This window comes from Phyllostomus hastatus, unplaced genomic scaffold (genome assembly GCF_019186645.2).
Source record: "Phyllostomus hastatus isolate PE091 unplaced genomic scaffold, TTU_PhHast_1.1 phas_contig_495, whole genome shotgun sequence".
NCBI lineage: Eukaryota > Metazoa > Chordata > Mammalia > Chiroptera > Phyllostomidae > Phyllostomus > Phyllostomus hastatus.
Window position 1 is genome coordinate 4,601,066 of NW_025333895.1, and position 17,589 is coordinate 4,618,654.

Genomic DNA, 17,589 nt, shown 5'->3' on the forward strand with positions numbered 1-17,589 from the left:
ACCCCCTACTGGGGACCTGGCCTGCAACCCAGGCATGTGCCCTGACTGGGAGTTGAACCTACAGCCTTTGGTTTGCAGGCCTACGCTCAATCCACTGAGCCACACCAGCCAGGGATATTTACTTATTTTTAGAGAGAGGGGAAGGGAAGGAGAAAGAGGGAGAGAAACATCTCTCCCTCTTTCATGTGTACTTGCCTCTCATGCGCCATCCACTGGGGACCTGGCCCACAACCCAGGCATGTGCCCTGACTGGGAATCAAACCGGTGACCCTTTGGCTCTCAGGCCTGTGCTCAATCCACTGAGCCACACCCGCCAGGGCAAGATACTATTTCTCCACGTGTCGCTCCGTGTGAATAAATGCATGGAGGAAGAAGAGGCGGGACAGGCCCCAAGCTAATAATAGTAGAATCGGGCTGAGGGGGGGCTTTAGCTTTTATCCGTGTTCGCCAAATATTTTATAATGAGAATGTAATTTTTTTTATTGCACAACTAGAAGTGTAATTTTGGAAAAGAGAAGAACCGATAGGCTGTAGCCAGCTGGGTTTATCGCCTAATGACTTGGCTCTCCCTTTGCCTTCCCTGGAAGGATTCCGGCAGGATGATGGAGCAGCAGGGGGCCCTTCTGAAACGGCTGGCGGAGGCAGACTCCGAGAAAGCGGTAGGTCGGGCGCCCCCGCCCGCTCCCCTGGGTCACCTCGAGAAAGCCGCTTTCCAGGTGCTGGATGGAGGCAGGAGGGCTGCACACCCACCCAGACATCCCTCTGGGCCTTGGTTTCACGGTCTATAAAATGGGCTGGTGTCCCCTGTCCTACCTGCTCCACTGGGCTCGTCTAGTCGATCGGTGGAGAGCTTGAGCCACCGAGCTGCGCGTCCCCCTGAGAGATGGTGATGAGGACGGTGGGTTTACAGATCCCTGTCTGTCGCCTGAGTTTCCTATTTGTGTTGTGGACCAAAAGCCATCTAAAGGCAAAGACTTTTGACTCAACGATCCCAACTCTAGGGATGCCACCCAAGGCAGCATGTTCCAAAATCTACTCCGTGGAACCCTAAGTTCCTCAAGATGTCAGTGGGCACAGATAGAAAAGGGAGGAGTGGTCCACGGCCAGAGAAACTCAGGACTGCTGGCTGGCCTGGACACACCGTCCATCAGGTTCCTTAGCCCCAGGGCCCCTTGCGCCCCTTAACGTTACCTTATTTTATTTTTTAATTTGTTATTTTTATTTTATATCGTTGTGTGAGATTACCTCTTGTACAGCCTGAACCAGGGACCTGGCCCGCAACCCAGGCATGTGCCCTGACTGGGAATCGAACTGGCAACCTTTTGGTTCCTAGGCCAGCGTTCCATCCACTGAGCCACACCAGCCAGAGTGAAGTTACCTTATTTTATTTTCTTTAAATTAAAAAAAATTATTTTATTTATTTTTTAAAAGATTTTATTTATTTGTTTTTAGAGGGGAAGGAAGGGAGAAAGAGGAGAGAAACATCAATGTGTGGTTGCCTCTTGTGCGCCCTCTACTGGAGACCCTGGCTTGAAATCCAGGCATGTGCCCTGACTGGGGATCGAACCTGTGACTCATTGGTTTGCAGGCTGGTACCCAATTCACTGAGCCACACCAGCCGAGGCACCTTATTTTAAATTGCAAAATAAATACGTGTTTATTGTCTTTAACATTTAGTTAAGATGTTAGGTGCTTCCCTCCAGGGTCTGTTTGACATGGGCCAATGTGTTTGGCACCTTGGGCGCCCGTGGCCAGGCCCTCACAGGAGTGTGTCTCCTTTCTGAGCTGGGCTTTCTAGCTCCTCCCAGGGAGCTCACGAAGGTGTGTGTTCTCTGCAGCGGCTGCTGTTACTCCTGCAAGATAAGGACAAGGAGTTGGAAGAGCTCCTCCAGGAAATACAGTGTGAGAAGGTACCGTCCCCGGCAGTTGCTTCTCCTTATAGGCCGGTAGAGCTCCGCGGGTGGAGCATGCTCTGGAGTTGGAGACCTGGGTTCCAGTGCTGGCTTTGTCATTTCCTCCGTCTCTCCAAAGGCTCAGGCCAAGACAGCATCCGAGCTCTCTAAGTCCATGGAGACCATGCGTGGCCATTTGCAGGCACAGCTTCGGTGCAAAGAGGCAGAGAACAGTCGCCTGTGCATGCAGATCAAGGTACCTGCCGGCCCCATGGGTGGGCAAGGTGGGGGAAGGGGCCTGCCGTCCAAGGGTGGTGGCCTGGCCGAGGCTGGCACACTCAGTAAGGCTTTGCTCAGGAGGGTTGTGGGGCAGCTGCCGCCAAAGCACTTGTGCTTCAGAGAGGCTCTGGGACACTGGCGAGATGGGCCCGGAGGTCTCGGGCACCCTTCCCAGCAGCGAGTAGGCTGGGTTTCGTGGCCCTGAGCCCGTCCCTTTGTCCTTTACTTAGGCCCTCAGTTCTCCTGAGGACCCATGGGGAGGAGGGACGGTCTCAAATGTCGATTGTGTCTGTGAGCCAGGGACCCTCTGGAGTCACAGCTCTGCTGAGTGACAGGGATATAACGGGAGAGTCCTCCTGGGAAGACCCCATGGGTTCAGTGACCTGGGGAGGTGCTGTGGAGAGCTTGGGAAGGGCCCGCCTCTCCAGTCTCTGTTCGGGGATCCCCCACCCCCCACAGTTTATGACCTGTTCTTTCTCCCCGTTCTTTCTCCCTCTCCCTCATTCCCTCTCTGCTCTGGTCCCCTTTTCTCCCTCTCGCTCCTCGACTCTCTGCCTTGCCTGCCCCTTGGCCTTTCGTGTCTCTCCCCCTCGCCCTGCCCTCCTCCCCCAATCTGCCCCGCACCCCGGCTCCCCGCGCCCAGAACCTGGAGCGCAGTGGGAACCAGCACAAGGCGGAAGTGGAGGCCATCATGGAGCAGCTGAAGGAACTGAAGCAAAAGGGAGACCGAGACAAAGAGTCCTTGAAGAAGGCCATCCGAGCCCAGAAGGAACGCGCCGAGAAGAGCGAGGAGTACGCCGAGCAGCTGCACGTGCAACTTGCCGACAAGGTAGCAGCCTCGCCTGCGGCGGGCGGCTCCGGGGTGGGGGTGGGGCGGGCGGCAGATGGGTGGCTGGATGCAGGTGGTCTGGGTGGGCGCAGGTAGAGGCTCCGGATACAGGTGGCCGGGCGGGTGCGTGGAGGGAAAGCGGCGGTGGAGAGGGTGAAGGGGCTGGTGGGATGCACGGCTGGGGAGGGAGCAGTGGTGGCGGGATGGAATGGGGGAGGGGCGATGCTGGGGTCGGGTGGCTGGCTGGAGATGACCGGAGGGTGGCAGCACAGTTTCGCCACATCAGTGCTGCGGGCAGCAGTGACGGTTGAGGATGGGTGTACGACGGTGCATGGGATCGCTGGGGATCCAGAAGCAGCCCCAGGCCCCCCACTGCCACTCTCGGTGCCCTCTCGCAGAGGGGCTGCGGGGTGACGGTCAGGGGGTCGCCCAGAGCGACCCAGCAGCCTCAGCTCGGACGCCAGCCTGACGGGCCCTGTGGTCCCGTGTTCCCAGGATCTGTATGTCGCTGAAGCTTTGTCCACTCTGGAATCATGGAGGAGCCGCTACAACCAAGTTGTGAAAGACAAGGGGGACCTCGAGCTGGAAATTATTGTCCTGAACGAGTACGTCTGTGCTAGGAGGGGGGCTCGGGCCGTGGAGGGAGGTGGGTGCGCCGGGGGAAGGGACCTGGCGGCCTAGGGCAGGTCATGTCTCACACGACTGCCACTTGGTCTCCTGGCCGAGGGCTGCCCTGCACTGCGATGCAGGCAGCCCCGAGGTGGGCTTTCTGGTTGGACCCCAAGCCCTGGCTCCAGCCGCAGTCCCTGGGGCCCCCGTCCGCAGCAGTTCTGTGGAGGGAGGGGCTGGGCTTCTCTCATCACAGAGGCTGGGCTGGACTCCAGCTCCTGGGCCCGACCCGGTCCTGGTCTGCACAGCACAGGACACGGGCACAGGAACACCGGTCACCTCGTGCCTGTCCTCGGGCACCGGACGGCCCGTAACCCCTGTGGCTCTCTCTGCCGTGTGCCACCCAGTCCGTAGTCAGAGGTGTGGCCGGTGTGGGGAGGAGAGGACAAAGTGGCCTCCGTGAGTCCTCTGCAGGGACTGCTCAGGCGCGCTCAGTGTCAGCGGTGCTCCTGCGTTAGCTCATTCAAACGTGTTCACTGAGCAGCTGCCATTCGCCAGGCTCTGTGCTGGCCTTGAGGGTTACAGCGGTTCAAAAGACGCATCTTCTGCTTTCACGGAGGTAGCACTGAGCCCAGGGAGAGGGGCTGGGGCGACGGAGACCTGCCCTCCCCGGGCCGTGGACAGGTCCCGGGGGGCTGCCTCGGTCTCCAGGTCGCGCGGGTCTTCCCGGAGGAAACGTCTTGCGCTGTGTTCGAGTCAGTGTAGCAAACCGTGCCCCGAGAACCTGCCGTGTGCTGAGCCTGTGCCGAGCGCGGCTCTCGGGAGGTTCTCCGCCCCATGGAGGAAAACATAATTGGGACAGAAGGGCCGTGTGGTGCAGACGAGAGGGGTCGGGGAGAGAGGCTGTGAGGAGGAAGGCAGCCCGAGCTGGGGTCTTACGGGCGAGTAGGGGTTCGCCAGGTAAAGCGACGTGGTGTGCCTGCTTGGGCCTGGTCATCGCCCAGGAGTATTTGCGGACCGAACCGCACTTGATCGGTGCTGGGAACACACACCTCGGGAAGGTTCTGTGCTGGGTCTGCAGCCAAGGTAGACGCGGGCATGTGTGAGCACCAGTGCTGCCCTGAGGCTGTGGTCTCTGCGCCTGGGGATTGCCCTGCCACGTGACTGAGGGGGGAGGGGCACCGGGCAGGCGGGCAGCCTGCTGCTGAAACAGCTCTTCTCCTGCTGTTTCGTTTACGTTCTTTGCAATGCCTGCCTGAGCTGGGTGAGTGTTCATCACACAGCTGAACAAGCCGATCACGATCGTGACACCTGCCCCTGCCTGATCACGATCGTGACCCCTGCCCTTGTCCGGGAGGTGCGGAGCCCCAGTGTGATGTGTCCCCGAGGGAGAGGGATGCCTGGGGTGTGGGGTCCCTGACCACTCAGCGTGGAGTTCCGTCCTCACTTCAAGACCTGATTGGCTGAGAGACCCAGGGGTTGCTGTGGGAGCTGGAAGGAGGTCGAGTCTCTAGTCCTTGTCTTTGGGGAGTGTCTTGGCCCCGTGGGAGGAGAAGGCCTGTAGAGGGCTTTGCCAGGTCTCAGAGGTTGCTCTCAGGTCCGGGGTACGTGGGAACGCCGCAAGCAGCGATGGCAGGACAGCGCGTGGGCTTCTCAGGGTGGAGGCCGGGGCGCAGGCGGGGGGCCAGAGGTGGGACGTGACCTGGGGCGGAGCCCTCGGCCCCACTCCCCCACAAGGACATGGGCTCCTCAGGGCCTGTGTAATTGATTCTCCCCGTCTACTTTCACTTTGTCACCTTCCAGCCGAGTGACAGATCTCGTAAACCAACAGCAAACCTTGGAGGAGAAGATGCGGGAAGACCGGGACAGCCTGGTGGAGAGACTACACCGGCAGACCGCCGAGTATTCTGCATTCAAGCTGGAGAACGAGAGGCTGAAGGTCTGTAGGAAGGGCCGGGCCGGGCCGGGCCGGGGAGGGGGACTGCAGAGGGGCCGGCAGAGGGGCCCCAGCTGTGACCGTGAGGGTCCTCAGGGGGCCTGGAGGGAGCAGCCCGATTAAGAAGCTCTGGAGTGAGGAAGACCCGGATTCGAGTCCCCCCTCTGCCCCTTACCAGCTGCAGGACCGGGGTGAGACCTCTCACCCTTGGTTGCCCCGGTTTCCGTAGCGAGAGGAAATGCGGCCCTGGTGAGACTGGTGATGCATGTGAGGTGTGTAACGTGCCACACCTGACTCGGAAGTTAACCTTGACTCCCCCAGGTCACTGCTGGGCCCCCTCACGTGAATTAATTCTCTCTTTAATCACCCAATACTGAGATTATTGTCTCTACTTTGTAGAATGAGGGAACTCAGGCGTAGAGAAAGGTCAAGTTTCTTGCCAGGATTTTGCCCCTGGAAGTTTTGGGGTTGGGATTTGAACCTGAGTCTGAGCTGGGAGCTGTAGCTCTTAACCACTTGCCGTACACCCTCCTAGTGCTCCAGGGGTGAGAGGCACCTGGATAGAGGTTGGCATTTCAGAGCCAGGTTTGATCTTGCTTTTCAGTTAATCTGGTAGCAACATCTAGGGGTGGTTTTAGGTGTTTGTTTGTTTTTTGTTTTTCTTAATTGTTTCAATTTATCAAGAGAAACTATTCCTTAGCCCAAATGTTCAAGTTTCATAGTTCAGGAAAACGGGTTCAGACAAACTTCCATGGAATTCACCCCAAAGACATTCTTTACGTTCAAGGTCGCTTTGCCCTCTGAAAGATGGCAGCCTTCCTCATCTCCCCAAAACCTTTCCTAGGACCCTAATTTCTGCAGAAATCTGCATATGCCTGCAGATCTGGGTTCAGCCGCACCAAACTCACGGGAAGCTGTGACCCCCCCGGGGCACAGGACGGCTGCCACAGCATGAAACCGCAGACGCTTGGCCAGAGGCCATGCAGCTGGGTTTCGTCAGAGCGCCGGAGGGCACGGTGGTTGTGCTCTCCTCGACGCCAGCCAGCGTCCTTGCCGGCGGAGAAATGGACGGCCAGGGTTGTTTATTTCTTCCCGAGCTTTGTGCCTGGCTGTTGTGTGTGTGAAGGTTACCCACGCAGTGTGCGGCGGCTTCCTCATTCTCAGTGCTGTGCCGCGTGACTGCGCTTGTCGCGTGTTCCTCTGGGGTTGGACGTTGGGGTTGTGGAACATCTTTTCTTTCTTTTTTAAGATTTTATTTACTTCCTTTCCGAGAGAGGGGAAGGGAGGGAGAGGGAGAGAGACATCGATGTGCGAGAGGTACATCGATTGGTTGCCTCTGGCACGCCCCCACGGGGGACCTGGCCCGCAACCCAGGTACGCGCCCTGACCGGGAGTGGAACTGGTGGGCCTTTGGGTTCGCAGGCCGGTGCCCCATCTGTTGGCGCGCCTGTGTGTTGTACTTTTATCGGCTTTATTCCCGGAGGCGGAGCGCCAGGGCATCTGATGGTCATGTGCACGGGCTCGGCTTTGGTGGACGGCACCTATCAGTCAAGGGGTTGCCCAGAGTGACACCCCCATCGGGGGTGCGTGAGAGTTACAGTCGCCCCGCGGGCCCTCGCCCGCACTCGGCACCGTCGGCCTTTTCCACGTCAGCCGCTCCGCCGGGACCGTGGCGGCGTCTCCCGCACGGTGGTGCGGGTGCCGCGGTGTGAACGAGCGCTGGCCTCCACGCCGAACAGCGGGCGGCTCGGTTACCGGACGGCACGTGTCCGTGGGTGGTGGTGCGGCGTGGCTGTTCCGTGCGGCGTGCGGGAGAGTTTTTTCCTAGGTGCTGTGATTACAAAGGTGCCATCTGCTCACGGTAACCATGTGAACCATCACAGAAATGGGCCACGGAAGCGAGAGGTCTCTGCCGACCGTGGGTGTGTGTGGTTTCTGGCCCCTCCCCGTGCCCACGTGCGTGCACTCACAGACACGCCTCTCATTCGTCCTTCCGCGGCTCGCCTGCCTCCTTCCGCAGCGTTTCAGGGGTGTTTCTAGGTCGGGCTGGTCTGGGGCTTTTTGAAGCTGTATCTCCTATAAATGAACGCTTGTTATTTTATTCTATTGAGATAACATGGTTTATTTTGTCCCACCTGCCAAGGTGAGCATTTGGGTGGCAGGAGGACGTTTGTTGACCTCAGAATTAGTTGGTAACATAATTGTTGATACAGCAGTGAGTATGGCATCATCCCATTCTTGCTGAAGAACAAAACCGCTACACACCTGTTAGTATGTAGCTGTAAACGAAAGTATCGTGCGTCCTGATTCATTTTCATTGGTCTTTTTTTTCTTGAAGATTTTATTTATTTACTTTTATTTACTTTTTAAAGATTTTATTTATTTACTTTTTAAAGATTTTACTTATTTATTTTTAGAGGGGAGGGGAAGGGAAAGAGAAAGAAAGGGAGAGAAACATCCATGTGTGGTTGCCTCTCACACGCCCCCTACTGGGGACCTGGCCCGCAACCCAGGCATGTGCCCTGACTGGGTATCGAACTGATGACCTTTTGGTTTGCAGGCCAGCACTCAGTCCTCTGAGTTACATCAGCCAGGGCTGGGGGTTTTTTTTGTTTGTATTCTCTCCGTTTTCTTTACTGATTATTATTGCTTTTGAGATGAGAACAAGAAAACACGTGTCCCTTATTTGTATATACGTTCACTTGAGTTAGTCACATTAGGAGTCTTGCCCTGGTGCCTCTCTGAGGAAACCACCGGTATGGGTTTGAACAGCTGCGGCGGCTTCCCTTTGCCGGCCCCTTGCGGGAGGAACCGAGGCCAGGGTGATGACCCGCTCCGGAACCTTCGTATCGGTTACTCACGGGCCACCTCCTCCAGGCCAGCTTCGCTCCGATGGAGGACAAACTCAATCAGGCGCACCTCGAGGTCCAGCAGCTGAAGGCGTCGGTTAAGAATTACGAAGGGATGATTGACAACTACAAGAGTCAGGTAGGCCCCTGGTACCCCCACTACCCCCCGCCGCCAGGGCAGCACCTCTCAGCTGGCCGGGAGATGCGAAACCCCGAGGTCTCTGCTGGGGAGGGCCGGGTGTGGAAGGTGTCTTCCACCCAAACGGTGGCTCTGTCCGAGACGGCCAGATGCTGTGTTGGTCCCTAGGTGATGAAGACCAGACTGGAGGCTGACGAAGTGGCTGCCCAGCTGGAACGCTGCGACAAAGAGAACAAGATGCTTAAAGATGAGATGAACAAAGAGATTGAAGCGGTACTGCTCCCCTTCCTCGCTTCCCAGTTCCACGTCCGTCGGTCTGTCCCTCTCGTGGGCCTCCCCCTCCCCGGCGTGGACAGCAAAGTGAACGAGTTTTCTCACTGCCGGGCTGCTCCCCTCTGCTGTCTGCGGGCACTCTCTTTCTCTTTCTCACCTCCTCTGGCCGGTGCTTCTTTATCTCCTCCTCCCTCCTGGTTGGTTTTTTCTTCCTCCAGTTTCCTTAAAAAAAAATGTCTCTCCTCCTTGGAGCACCCAGGTGGATTCAAATCCACATATATGCCCTGCCTTTTTCGTTCAGTTGGTGTCTTTATTTTGTGCCATCCAAACAATGTGCCTCCCATCCTGTTCCCCAAAGAGCCTCATTCTTCTGGAGGTGGTGTGGCTGTCTAGATGCGAAGGGAATCATCTTTTTTTTTTTTTAAGATTTTATTTATTTATTTTTAGAGAGGGAAGGGAGGGAGAAAGAGAGAGAGAGAGAGAAACATCAATGTGTGGTTGCTGGGGACTGTGGCCTGCAACCCAGGCATATGCCCTGACTGGGAATCGAACCTGCAACACTTTGGTTCGCAGCCCGAGCTCAATCCACTGAGCTACGCCAGCCAGGGCGGGAATCATCTTAACAGTAACCTTGGAGACGGCTGGTTCCCGGCTCAGCCACGGACTTGTTGCATCACCTTGGGCCAGTCACGGCCCCCCTCCAGTCCTCGGTCTCCTTGTTAATACAAGGGGGGAACAAAGGCCAGACAGCTCTCACCCTTCCCTCTGGCCTGTAGCCTGTGATTGCCTTTCCAGGGGACTGGGAGTTAGACTAGACCTAAATCTTCAGCTCTAGCTGAGCGACCTTGGGTCCATGAGCCTTCGATCCTCAATGTCCTTCTTTGGGGAAACAGGACCTACTTTACAGGTCGTTGTACAAATTAAATGAGTAGTTCCGAGGGCCCTCAGCACAAAGCCTGGGGCCCGGCAGTGTAATGTGATGATGACTAGGAGGGGCGTCCGGGCGTGTTCCCAGGAGGACAGCCCGGTGCCCTCAGGGGCCCGCGGGAGACCTGCGGGTCTTGCGGGATCCTCTTCTGGGGACTCGGCCCTGCCCGAACTCCCAACCACCGGGCCCAGCCCCTTGGGCAGCTGGGACCGTCTCAGCGTGGCCTTTTCCTCCCATGCCGCAGGCTCGGAGGCAGTTCCAGTCCCAGCTGGCTGACCTGCAGCAGCTGCCTGACATCCTCAAGATCACGGAGGCTAAGCTGGCAGAGTGCCAAGATCAGCTGCAGGGCTACGAGAGGAAGAACATCGACCTCACAGCCATCATATCAGATCTGCGCAGCCGGGTAAGGGACTGGCAGAAAGGGTCCCATGAACTGGTCCGAGGAGGGGGCCGCTTACCAAGATGAGCTGCACGCCCCACCCCGAGGGAGGACTGCTTCCTTTTTTCTTGGCTGCCGGCTCTGAAAGGAATGAGCTATCATCAGTGCTGTGAAATAAAAGTCTGGTGTGCCAAATGCCTCGTGTTTGCACGGAGTGATTGTAGTCATAGGAGCCGTCACTCACCGCAGTTGCTGGGCCCTCCTGCTGTCTCCCCGCCCTCCGGAGGGCCAGGTCTCCCTCCGCTCCCCCTTCCTGTTCCCCGGCGGCCTCAGCCACGCAGCCGCAGGCGCCAGGCCCCGGGTGTCCTTTCCTGCCGCTGTTCCCTTGCTGTAGCCGCCTTCCCTGCGCAGCCGACCTGTTGCCTGAGATTCTGTCCTGAGAGGGGGCTCCCTTTCTCCCGGGAGGAGGGAGCAGCCTGCCCCAGGTTCCTGGAGCCGTGCCTGCGGGGCCTAGGAGTGTATGCCTCTCGTGTCCAGTGTGACCTTGGACAAGACCCTTCCCCTCTTTGACTTGCTACCATGTTTGAGCACACGCCCTGCGCTCCACCATTCTCTCATCCGTTTCTCCCAGGAACTTGGTGAGGAGCGCTGTGTTCCCCAGAAGGCAGCCCGGGGCATGGAGGGGAGAGGTTATTCCCCGAGGTCCCTGGGCTGGTAAACGTAATGGACACGGCTGGGGCGCAGGCCACTGTCTGGTTTGCCCGCCCGCGCGTTCTCAGTACTCCACAGTTTCTCGAACCCGAGCCCTCTCAGGGCCTTCCGAGCCCAGATGCGGAGGCTTCTGAGTACAGCGTCCCTCTAGGTAACTTCTCAAACTTGCCAGCCCCGAAAGAATCGATAGCTTTCCTGTTGCCTCGCCTGCCCTTGTCCCCAGTTCAGGGAAGCGTGACGTCACCAGGACCCACGACACAATTGCTAAAAGCTCCCCGGTGTGTCCCGTGGGCCTGCCACCTGCTCCTGCCTCCTCGCATCTGCCCCGAATCCCACCGCGTGGCCTCTTCCAATCCCGAAAGCACCGTTGCGGGTGATCGGGGTCAAACCCGGCTCCTCTCGCTGGAGGAAAGCCCGAGGTCTGGGGGACAGGGCCTAACCTGTGCCTGCTCTCTCTCCCGCAGGTTGTGCGTTAAGGCCCGGACACCTGCTGAGGGCGGTGCGCCTCCTTCCGGGGTGTGGATCACAGGCAACGGAGAAGGGAGGGCCGCGCTGGGGGGTTCCTTCGTAAACCAGTCTGTGTTCCTGTCATTGTAGATCGAACATCAGGGGGACAAGCTGGAGATGGCGAGAGAGAAACACCAGGCCTCCCAGAAGGAAAATAAACAGCTGAGTCTGAAGGTGGATGAACTGGAGAGGTTAGAGGCACCTGGTCCCATCTCTGTCCTCTTCCTAGGACCTGAGGCTTTCAGCCACTCCGCTGCTTTGGGCTTTGGTGCGCGGAAGTGTTTGAGGGACTTGAGGCCCTGGAAGGGTACTAGGCAGACCCCAGAGGAAAAGCTGCTTCCGACGCGGTGGTAAGCGCTGTGGGAGAGAGGAAGGTGGTCTCCGGCCACGGGGGAGGCTCCGGAACAGCGTGGTCAACATCAGACCACCCGGAGGCACCCCCTGCCGGGCACACTGCGCCCAAGCGCACCAGCTGGCCTGTGCGCCTGTGCACGGTGGTGGGGGGCATTGCCCCTCCATCCTGCTCCGTGTTCCCCATCATCCCTCCCGAGACCAGTCTGTTATTTAGGGACTGCTGGAGGCAGGCAGAGGTGAAGACCACACCTGCGTGAATCGGGGGCCCTGGCCATGGGTCCCATTTTTATTTTTGAACCTCTGATCACTAATCTTGAGAAAGGCGTTGAGGTAGGGAAAGTAGCGTAGCTCTTGGGGTTACTGTGAGTCCTCAGTGAGATCATCTTTGAAGGGCTTACAGCACATGACCTGGCATGCAGATGTACAGCATAGTTGGTGTGCGGTTGGGGTTGTCCCAATTGAAATATGAGGAGACTGAGCTCGGGGAGAGGTTGAGTGACTGGCCCAGGGTCACACACTTGGTACCTGGCAGAGCGGCAGCTTAAACCGCCCCCACCCGCCCCTGTCTTCCTCCAGAGCTTCCAGCACCAGGGCTAGGGCCTTCGCTGGAGAGCTAAACGGCCTGAGGTCCTCGGAGGCCGTGACTAGTCATGCAGCCCCCAGAGGTGGAAACTTGAACCCAGGGGTCTCCGGGCTTCCACCTCTGCTCTGCCGTGCTGGCCTGCGACCCGCAGCTGGACTCAGCAGGACTTGCAGAGCTCCTTAAGTTGGGACACTCTCCAGAAATGCAGTGGGGACGGTGCTCGCACACCGGGCTGGTCACACAGGACACGGCGTGGCCCAGCTGGAGTCCCTTTGCTGAAGGAGGCGGCAGTGAACAGGAGAAGTTGAGGGGATGCGCTTTGGCGATAGGCCTGCCGGCCGTGCTGACCCTGGATTTCATGTCTCTGAGGCTGCATTTCTTTGCTGCAAAGTGGGGATAACAAGGGAACGCACCTTCCCAAGCTGCCCACTGCTGTGCTGCACGGGAGGGTGCGCGGTCGGTCGGTCTGTGCTTGCTTCTCTGGCTCTTCACACAGCTCTCCAACCAGCTGCTCCAGTTGCCATTCCTTGCCGCCTGGCTGATCAGCAGATTCCTTTGGTTTCCTCCTGTGACTCCTTGGAGATTCCCTGCGTGAGGAGAGCCCTGGTCCCGGGGGGCCTGGCAGCCCCCCGGCGGGGCGGACCAGGAGAGCTTGTGGCGGTGAGCAGGGTCTGACTGTGTGCTTTCACCTAGGAAACTGGAGGCGACCAGCGCCCAGAACATCGAGTTCCTACAGGTGATTGCCAAGAGGGAGGAGGCCATCCACCAGTCCCAGCTGCGGCTGGAGGAGAAAACTCGAGAATGCGGGGCGCTGGCAAGACAGCTAGAGAGCGCCATCGAAGACGCCAGGAGGCAGGTCAGTCTCAGTTCCATTACTCACCGGCTCTGGGACCCTGGGCGGACCACCCAACCTCTCTGAGCCTGGAGTCCCATCTGGAAACGGGCATGGAGTAGTAGTCCCTGCCTCGTGAGTTCACCATAAGGCTCAGATGGGCAAAGGGCTTGGCACTTGACCCGTGGCTGCTCATTTCATTGTTGCCCGCGTGGGACTTGGACAGGTCTGCTGTGTCTTAGGTCATGGCTCGCGGGGCGCTGGGAAGGGGCAGGTGAAGATGGTCTCGGAGGTCGTCCCCGCAGTTAGCAGACCCTGCTCTCAGGCTCCGAAGAGCTCTCTGTCCGCGGTGATGTGCAGCGTGGTCCTTGAGAGCGGGCAGGGGCGGTGGCCCCGCCTTCCTGCCAGGTGGTCGCCCCGTCGGGTAGGCACGTCCCTCCACCCCGTTCCCTCTGGGCAGGTGGACCAAACCAAGGAGCACGCAGCTTCCAAGGAACGAGCAGCCCAGAACAAAATCCTGGACCTTGAGACGCAGCTAAGCAGGACCAGAACGGAGCTGAGCCAGCTGCGGCGGAGCCGGGAGGACGTGAGTTGGGCTGGGGGCGGGCACGGGCGGGCGGGAGGGAGGGGGCTGAGGGTTGGTCTCCCGGGGCCTGCAGGGCAGGGTGATTTGCTGTTTTAGGAACATGATGCGATTTAATTTTTCTCATCCCTGAAGGGTGTCCCGGGCAGATCCTTTTCATTATTACTGGCTTCGTTAAGAAAGATATCATTTACATACCATGAAATCCACTCATTTAAATTGTATAATTGGGTCATTTTAGTATATTCAGAGTTGTACGGTCATCATCCCGGTCTGAGCTTAGGATGTTGTCAGAAGGAGACCCCGTGCCCATTGGCAGTCACTCCCGCTCCCCTCCCCGTCAGCCCCTGGCAGTCACCGATAAAGTCTCTGTGTCTCCATGGCCTTGTTATTCCGGACACACCTCACACTTAGCCCACGCTGGTGTCTCCCCCCAGGCCGACCACCGCTACCAGAGCCGGCTGCAGGACCTGAAGGACCGCCTGGAGCAGTCGGAGAGCACCAACCGCAGCATGCAGAACTACGTCCAGTTCCTCAAGTCGTCCTACGCCAACGTGTTCGGGGACAGCCCTTACGCTCCCTACCTGACCAGCTCCCCCATCCGCTCCAGGTCTCCTCCCGCCTGAGGCCGCCCGGCTGGGGCCTGGGGCCTGGGGCCCGGGGCCCGGGCCGAGGCCGCGGGAACTGACAAGTCGCCAAGCCATATCCGGAAAGCCTGTGTGTGGCTTTCCCGTCTCTTCCAGTGCTGAAGTGCGGTCAAGATCTTGTCCTTAGCCACTGGCTCCACGAAAGTCCCTAAAGCAGCAGGGGCGAAGAAGCAGGAACCACTGTCTCTCCTCTCTGCTAGAGTTGCCTAATGGAAGTTTGCAACGTCCTTGCCAGGCCTTACTCCCAAATCCACTGCGATGAGGGAACCAGATTTTAACTCACCGCAGCTCTGCCCGTTCCTTTCCAGAGAGAATGTTTGGACCGGACTGGACTTTTTCCTCCAGTCCCGTTACAGTCCTCCTTCTAGAAATATCTTTCTTAAGTATTCTGGGACCTGACCCATCAGGAGCTGTAGAGGTCCTCGCCACGCGTCCTGGGCCGGGAGCTCGGTCGCTTCCTCTCTTCCTTACTCCGTGGGTGCCGTGTTTTCCCCGAGCCCAGGGGCGGCCTCTCACACCCGAGTTCCCTCGAGGCCACTCGCTCCCACGCACTTCACGGCAGACGCGCAAGGGCTCACGTGCAGTTGGCCTTTGGAAAGGGTGATCCCAAGATCATTGATTTTTGTTTCTCTTTGCCAGGTTTGTATCTGAGAAATGCATTTATCTTTGAAATATTTGTGTTGTTTTACAAAAAGCTTTTCTAGTCAATATTTAAGAGTACGTGGATGATTTTCTTTACCCACCCCCACCCCCCCTTCTAAAAATGATTAAGTAAAGAATTGCAAGGGAGCCAGTAAACATTTGTAAAGTACTTGGTGCACGGAACATGAGGTTTTTCTTTTCATTTTGGCCCAGTGTCGTCTTTGTGGGCATCCCTCGAAATGACGGGGGGCATTGCTCATTCTTGAGGGGAAGGTCACTTTAGCTGGTGGGAAGAAGATACGTGTATACGTTACCGTTTTTAAAATGTTAATTGGTTTGCGAATGGTGTATTGGCTATTTTTGTTCTCTTCACATTTTCTTGTATTTAAAAGAAAGAGAAAGAAACATTTTTTCCCGTTGGTTGTCAGTTGAACTTTAATTGAAAGTTCAATTAGAACTTTCAATTAATGAACTTTCTATTGATGTTTAGAAACATCAATATGTTTCTTTGTAGTAGTTCTTTTTTTTTTCTTTTAATAAGGCTTTTTTTAAAAAAAGATTTTTTTTTTATTTCTAAAGAGAGGGGAAGGGAGGGAGAAAGAGAGGCAGAGAAACATCAATGTGTGGTTGCCTCTTACACGGCCCCCACTGGGACCTGGCGCACAACCCAGGCATGTGCTCTGACTGGAAATCAAACTGGTGACCCTTTGGTTCACAGCCTGTGCTCAATCCACTGAGCTATACCAGTCAGAGCTCTTTTGTAGTAGTTCTTAACTAAGCCGGGCATTCCACTGCACCGCTGTTCACATCATCTACGATGTCGTGAGGGTGATGGCCATTGACACTGCAGCCCACGGACTGGGCCGTCCCTGTATCTCTTGAATGGTTCTAGAGAGTTCTTTAGCTGAAGCTCGGTGCTGCAGCTGTCAGGCAATGTTGACAATTTCATCAGAAGAGCTATTTCCACTGTGCTTAATGTTTTTTTTGTCGGTTGATTTTTTTTCTTTTGCTTCTTTCTGTCCCGTGGTGGGGGTTCTCCAAGGGCTTTGATGCCCAGGGCAGAGGCAGCAGGCACTACCTCTCTCTGGGCCTGTGTGTTCTGAGTGGTCAGTTTCACCGTGATACTCAGACCTTTCCAATCGCTGGTCGCTTTGGCGATGTCAGACCCAGAGGATGGATGTTGGGGGCCAGGGCAAACGTAGCACCAACACCCCACTGGTGCATCTCAGGAATACGACTTTAATCTCGTTGGGGTTGAACTTTGGCAGCATGGTGGCAGCGGCTGGTGTCGGATGAACGTGGATTCAGGATGACCAAAGAAAGTTGCACCTAAGCCTCCTCCGAGCCAAAAGCCAAAAGCAACAAATTCTTTAGAGAGAACAAATGTGAATCTATGCTGAACCCCACCCTTTTCATTCTGGCTGGTATCGGCCTTCTGGGTGATGCAGTCTTGTCCTCTCAGCCACTCCAGTCCAAGTCCAGAACTCCAGAGGACTCCCCTGTGTCCTCGAGGGCAGTGGGCGCCACCCGGGCATCTGGATTCCATGACCAGATTACTCCCCACAACCCAGTCTAGGTGACAATTGTAGTTTCCAACTGTTAATTTTGCCAAAGAAGTTCTGAAGAAACAACCACAAGCCCTGGGTGTGGCTCAGCAGACTGAGTGTAGGCCTGTGAACCGAAAGGTCACTGGTTCGATTCTCAAGGCACATGCCTGGGTTGTGGGCCAGGTCCTGGTTGGGGGTGTGTGTGGTCTCTCACACACACAGGGGAACTTTTTTCTTAAAAAAAGATTTTAGTTATTTTTGAGAGAGGGGAAGGGAGGGAGAAAGAGGGAGAGAAACATCAATGTGTGGTTGCCTCTCACACGCCCCCTACTGGGGACCTGGTCCACAACCCAGGCGTGTGTCTTCACTGGGAATCAAACTGGCAACCCTTTGGTTCTCAGACTGCACTCAGTCAATCCATTGAGCTACACCAGCCAGGGCTAAAATTAAGTAAAATCTTTTAAAGAACAAAACAAAACAAAACAACCACAAACTACCACTGCCACAAAGCCAGGCCTGTTTTCATACCTTTAACATAAATGGACCTGAATTTAACAATATGTGCAAGATTTTCCCGAGAAAGGACAGGGGGCAAACTTACACCAATGTGCACACCTGTTTATATAACTCATTCTTAATTTTCACCAAACTAATGAACACCTCGATGCAGGGCACTGGTTCTTATCATGCCGGTGTGGGAAACCTCTCTCTCAGAGTCCACTGCTGGGACTCTGCCAACAACATTATTTTATTTTGTCCAGAGAGTTTATTACACCCCAAATAATGGAAAATGTTCATATTGCTTCAAACTCCAGCAACAAGCCTGCCACAAAGCGGGCAAAAGAAGAGCCGAGCCCCAACCCATGGGGTCGGTTAGAGCATCATCCAATACCCCAAAGTTGTGGGTTCGATCGCAGGTCAGGGCACACACAAGAATCAGCCAATGATTGCATAAATATTGAGTAAATGGAACAACAAATAGACGTTTTTCTAAAATTTTTTTTTAACTTGAAAAAAGTAAAGAGTCCTAACTAAAGCTGACTCTGGGTGATGTTGAACCACATTTGATT

At 56.3% G+C, this 17,589-nt stretch overlaps 1 protein-coding gene across 7 annotated transcripts in view; it reads left to right on the forward strand.

Annotated features, from left to right (window-relative positions):
* Window positions 1-15,094, forward strand: part of ODF2 (outer dense fiber of sperm tails 2) — a 29,870-nt gene extending 14,776 nt beyond the window's left edge. For 6 of the 7 annotated variants that reach the window (XM_045846299.1, XM_045846300.1, XM_045846301.1 and 3 more), the window contains 13 exons: window positions 588-659; window positions 1,839-1,910; window positions 2,032-2,148; window positions 2,815-3,000; window positions 3,496-3,605; window positions 5,413-5,548; window positions 8,423-8,533; window positions 8,702-8,806; window positions 9,979-10,137; window positions 11,422-11,522; window positions 12,962-13,124; window positions 13,561-13,686; window positions 14,121-15,094. In XM_045846299.1, coding sequence (XP_045702255.1) covers window positions 588-659; window positions 1,839-1,910; window positions 2,032-2,148; window positions 2,815-3,000; window positions 3,496-3,605; window positions 5,413-5,548; window positions 8,423-8,533; window positions 8,702-8,806; window positions 9,979-10,137; window positions 11,422-11,522; window positions 12,962-13,124; window positions 13,561-13,686; window positions 14,121-14,309 — 1,647 coding nt within the window. In that variant the 3' untranslated portion in view covers window positions 14,310-15,094. Of the gene's footprint in view, window positions 1-587; window positions 660-1,838; window positions 1,911-2,031; window positions 2,149-2,814; window positions 3,001-3,495; window positions 3,606-5,412; window positions 5,549-8,422; window positions 8,534-8,701; window positions 8,807-9,978; window positions 10,309-11,421; window positions 11,523-12,961; window positions 13,125-13,560; window positions 13,687-14,120 lie in introns of those variants that run through there. The other variant, XM_045846306.1, reaches the window with a different exon arrangement.
* The last annotated feature ends 2,495 nt before the right edge of the window (window positions 15,095-17,589 follow it).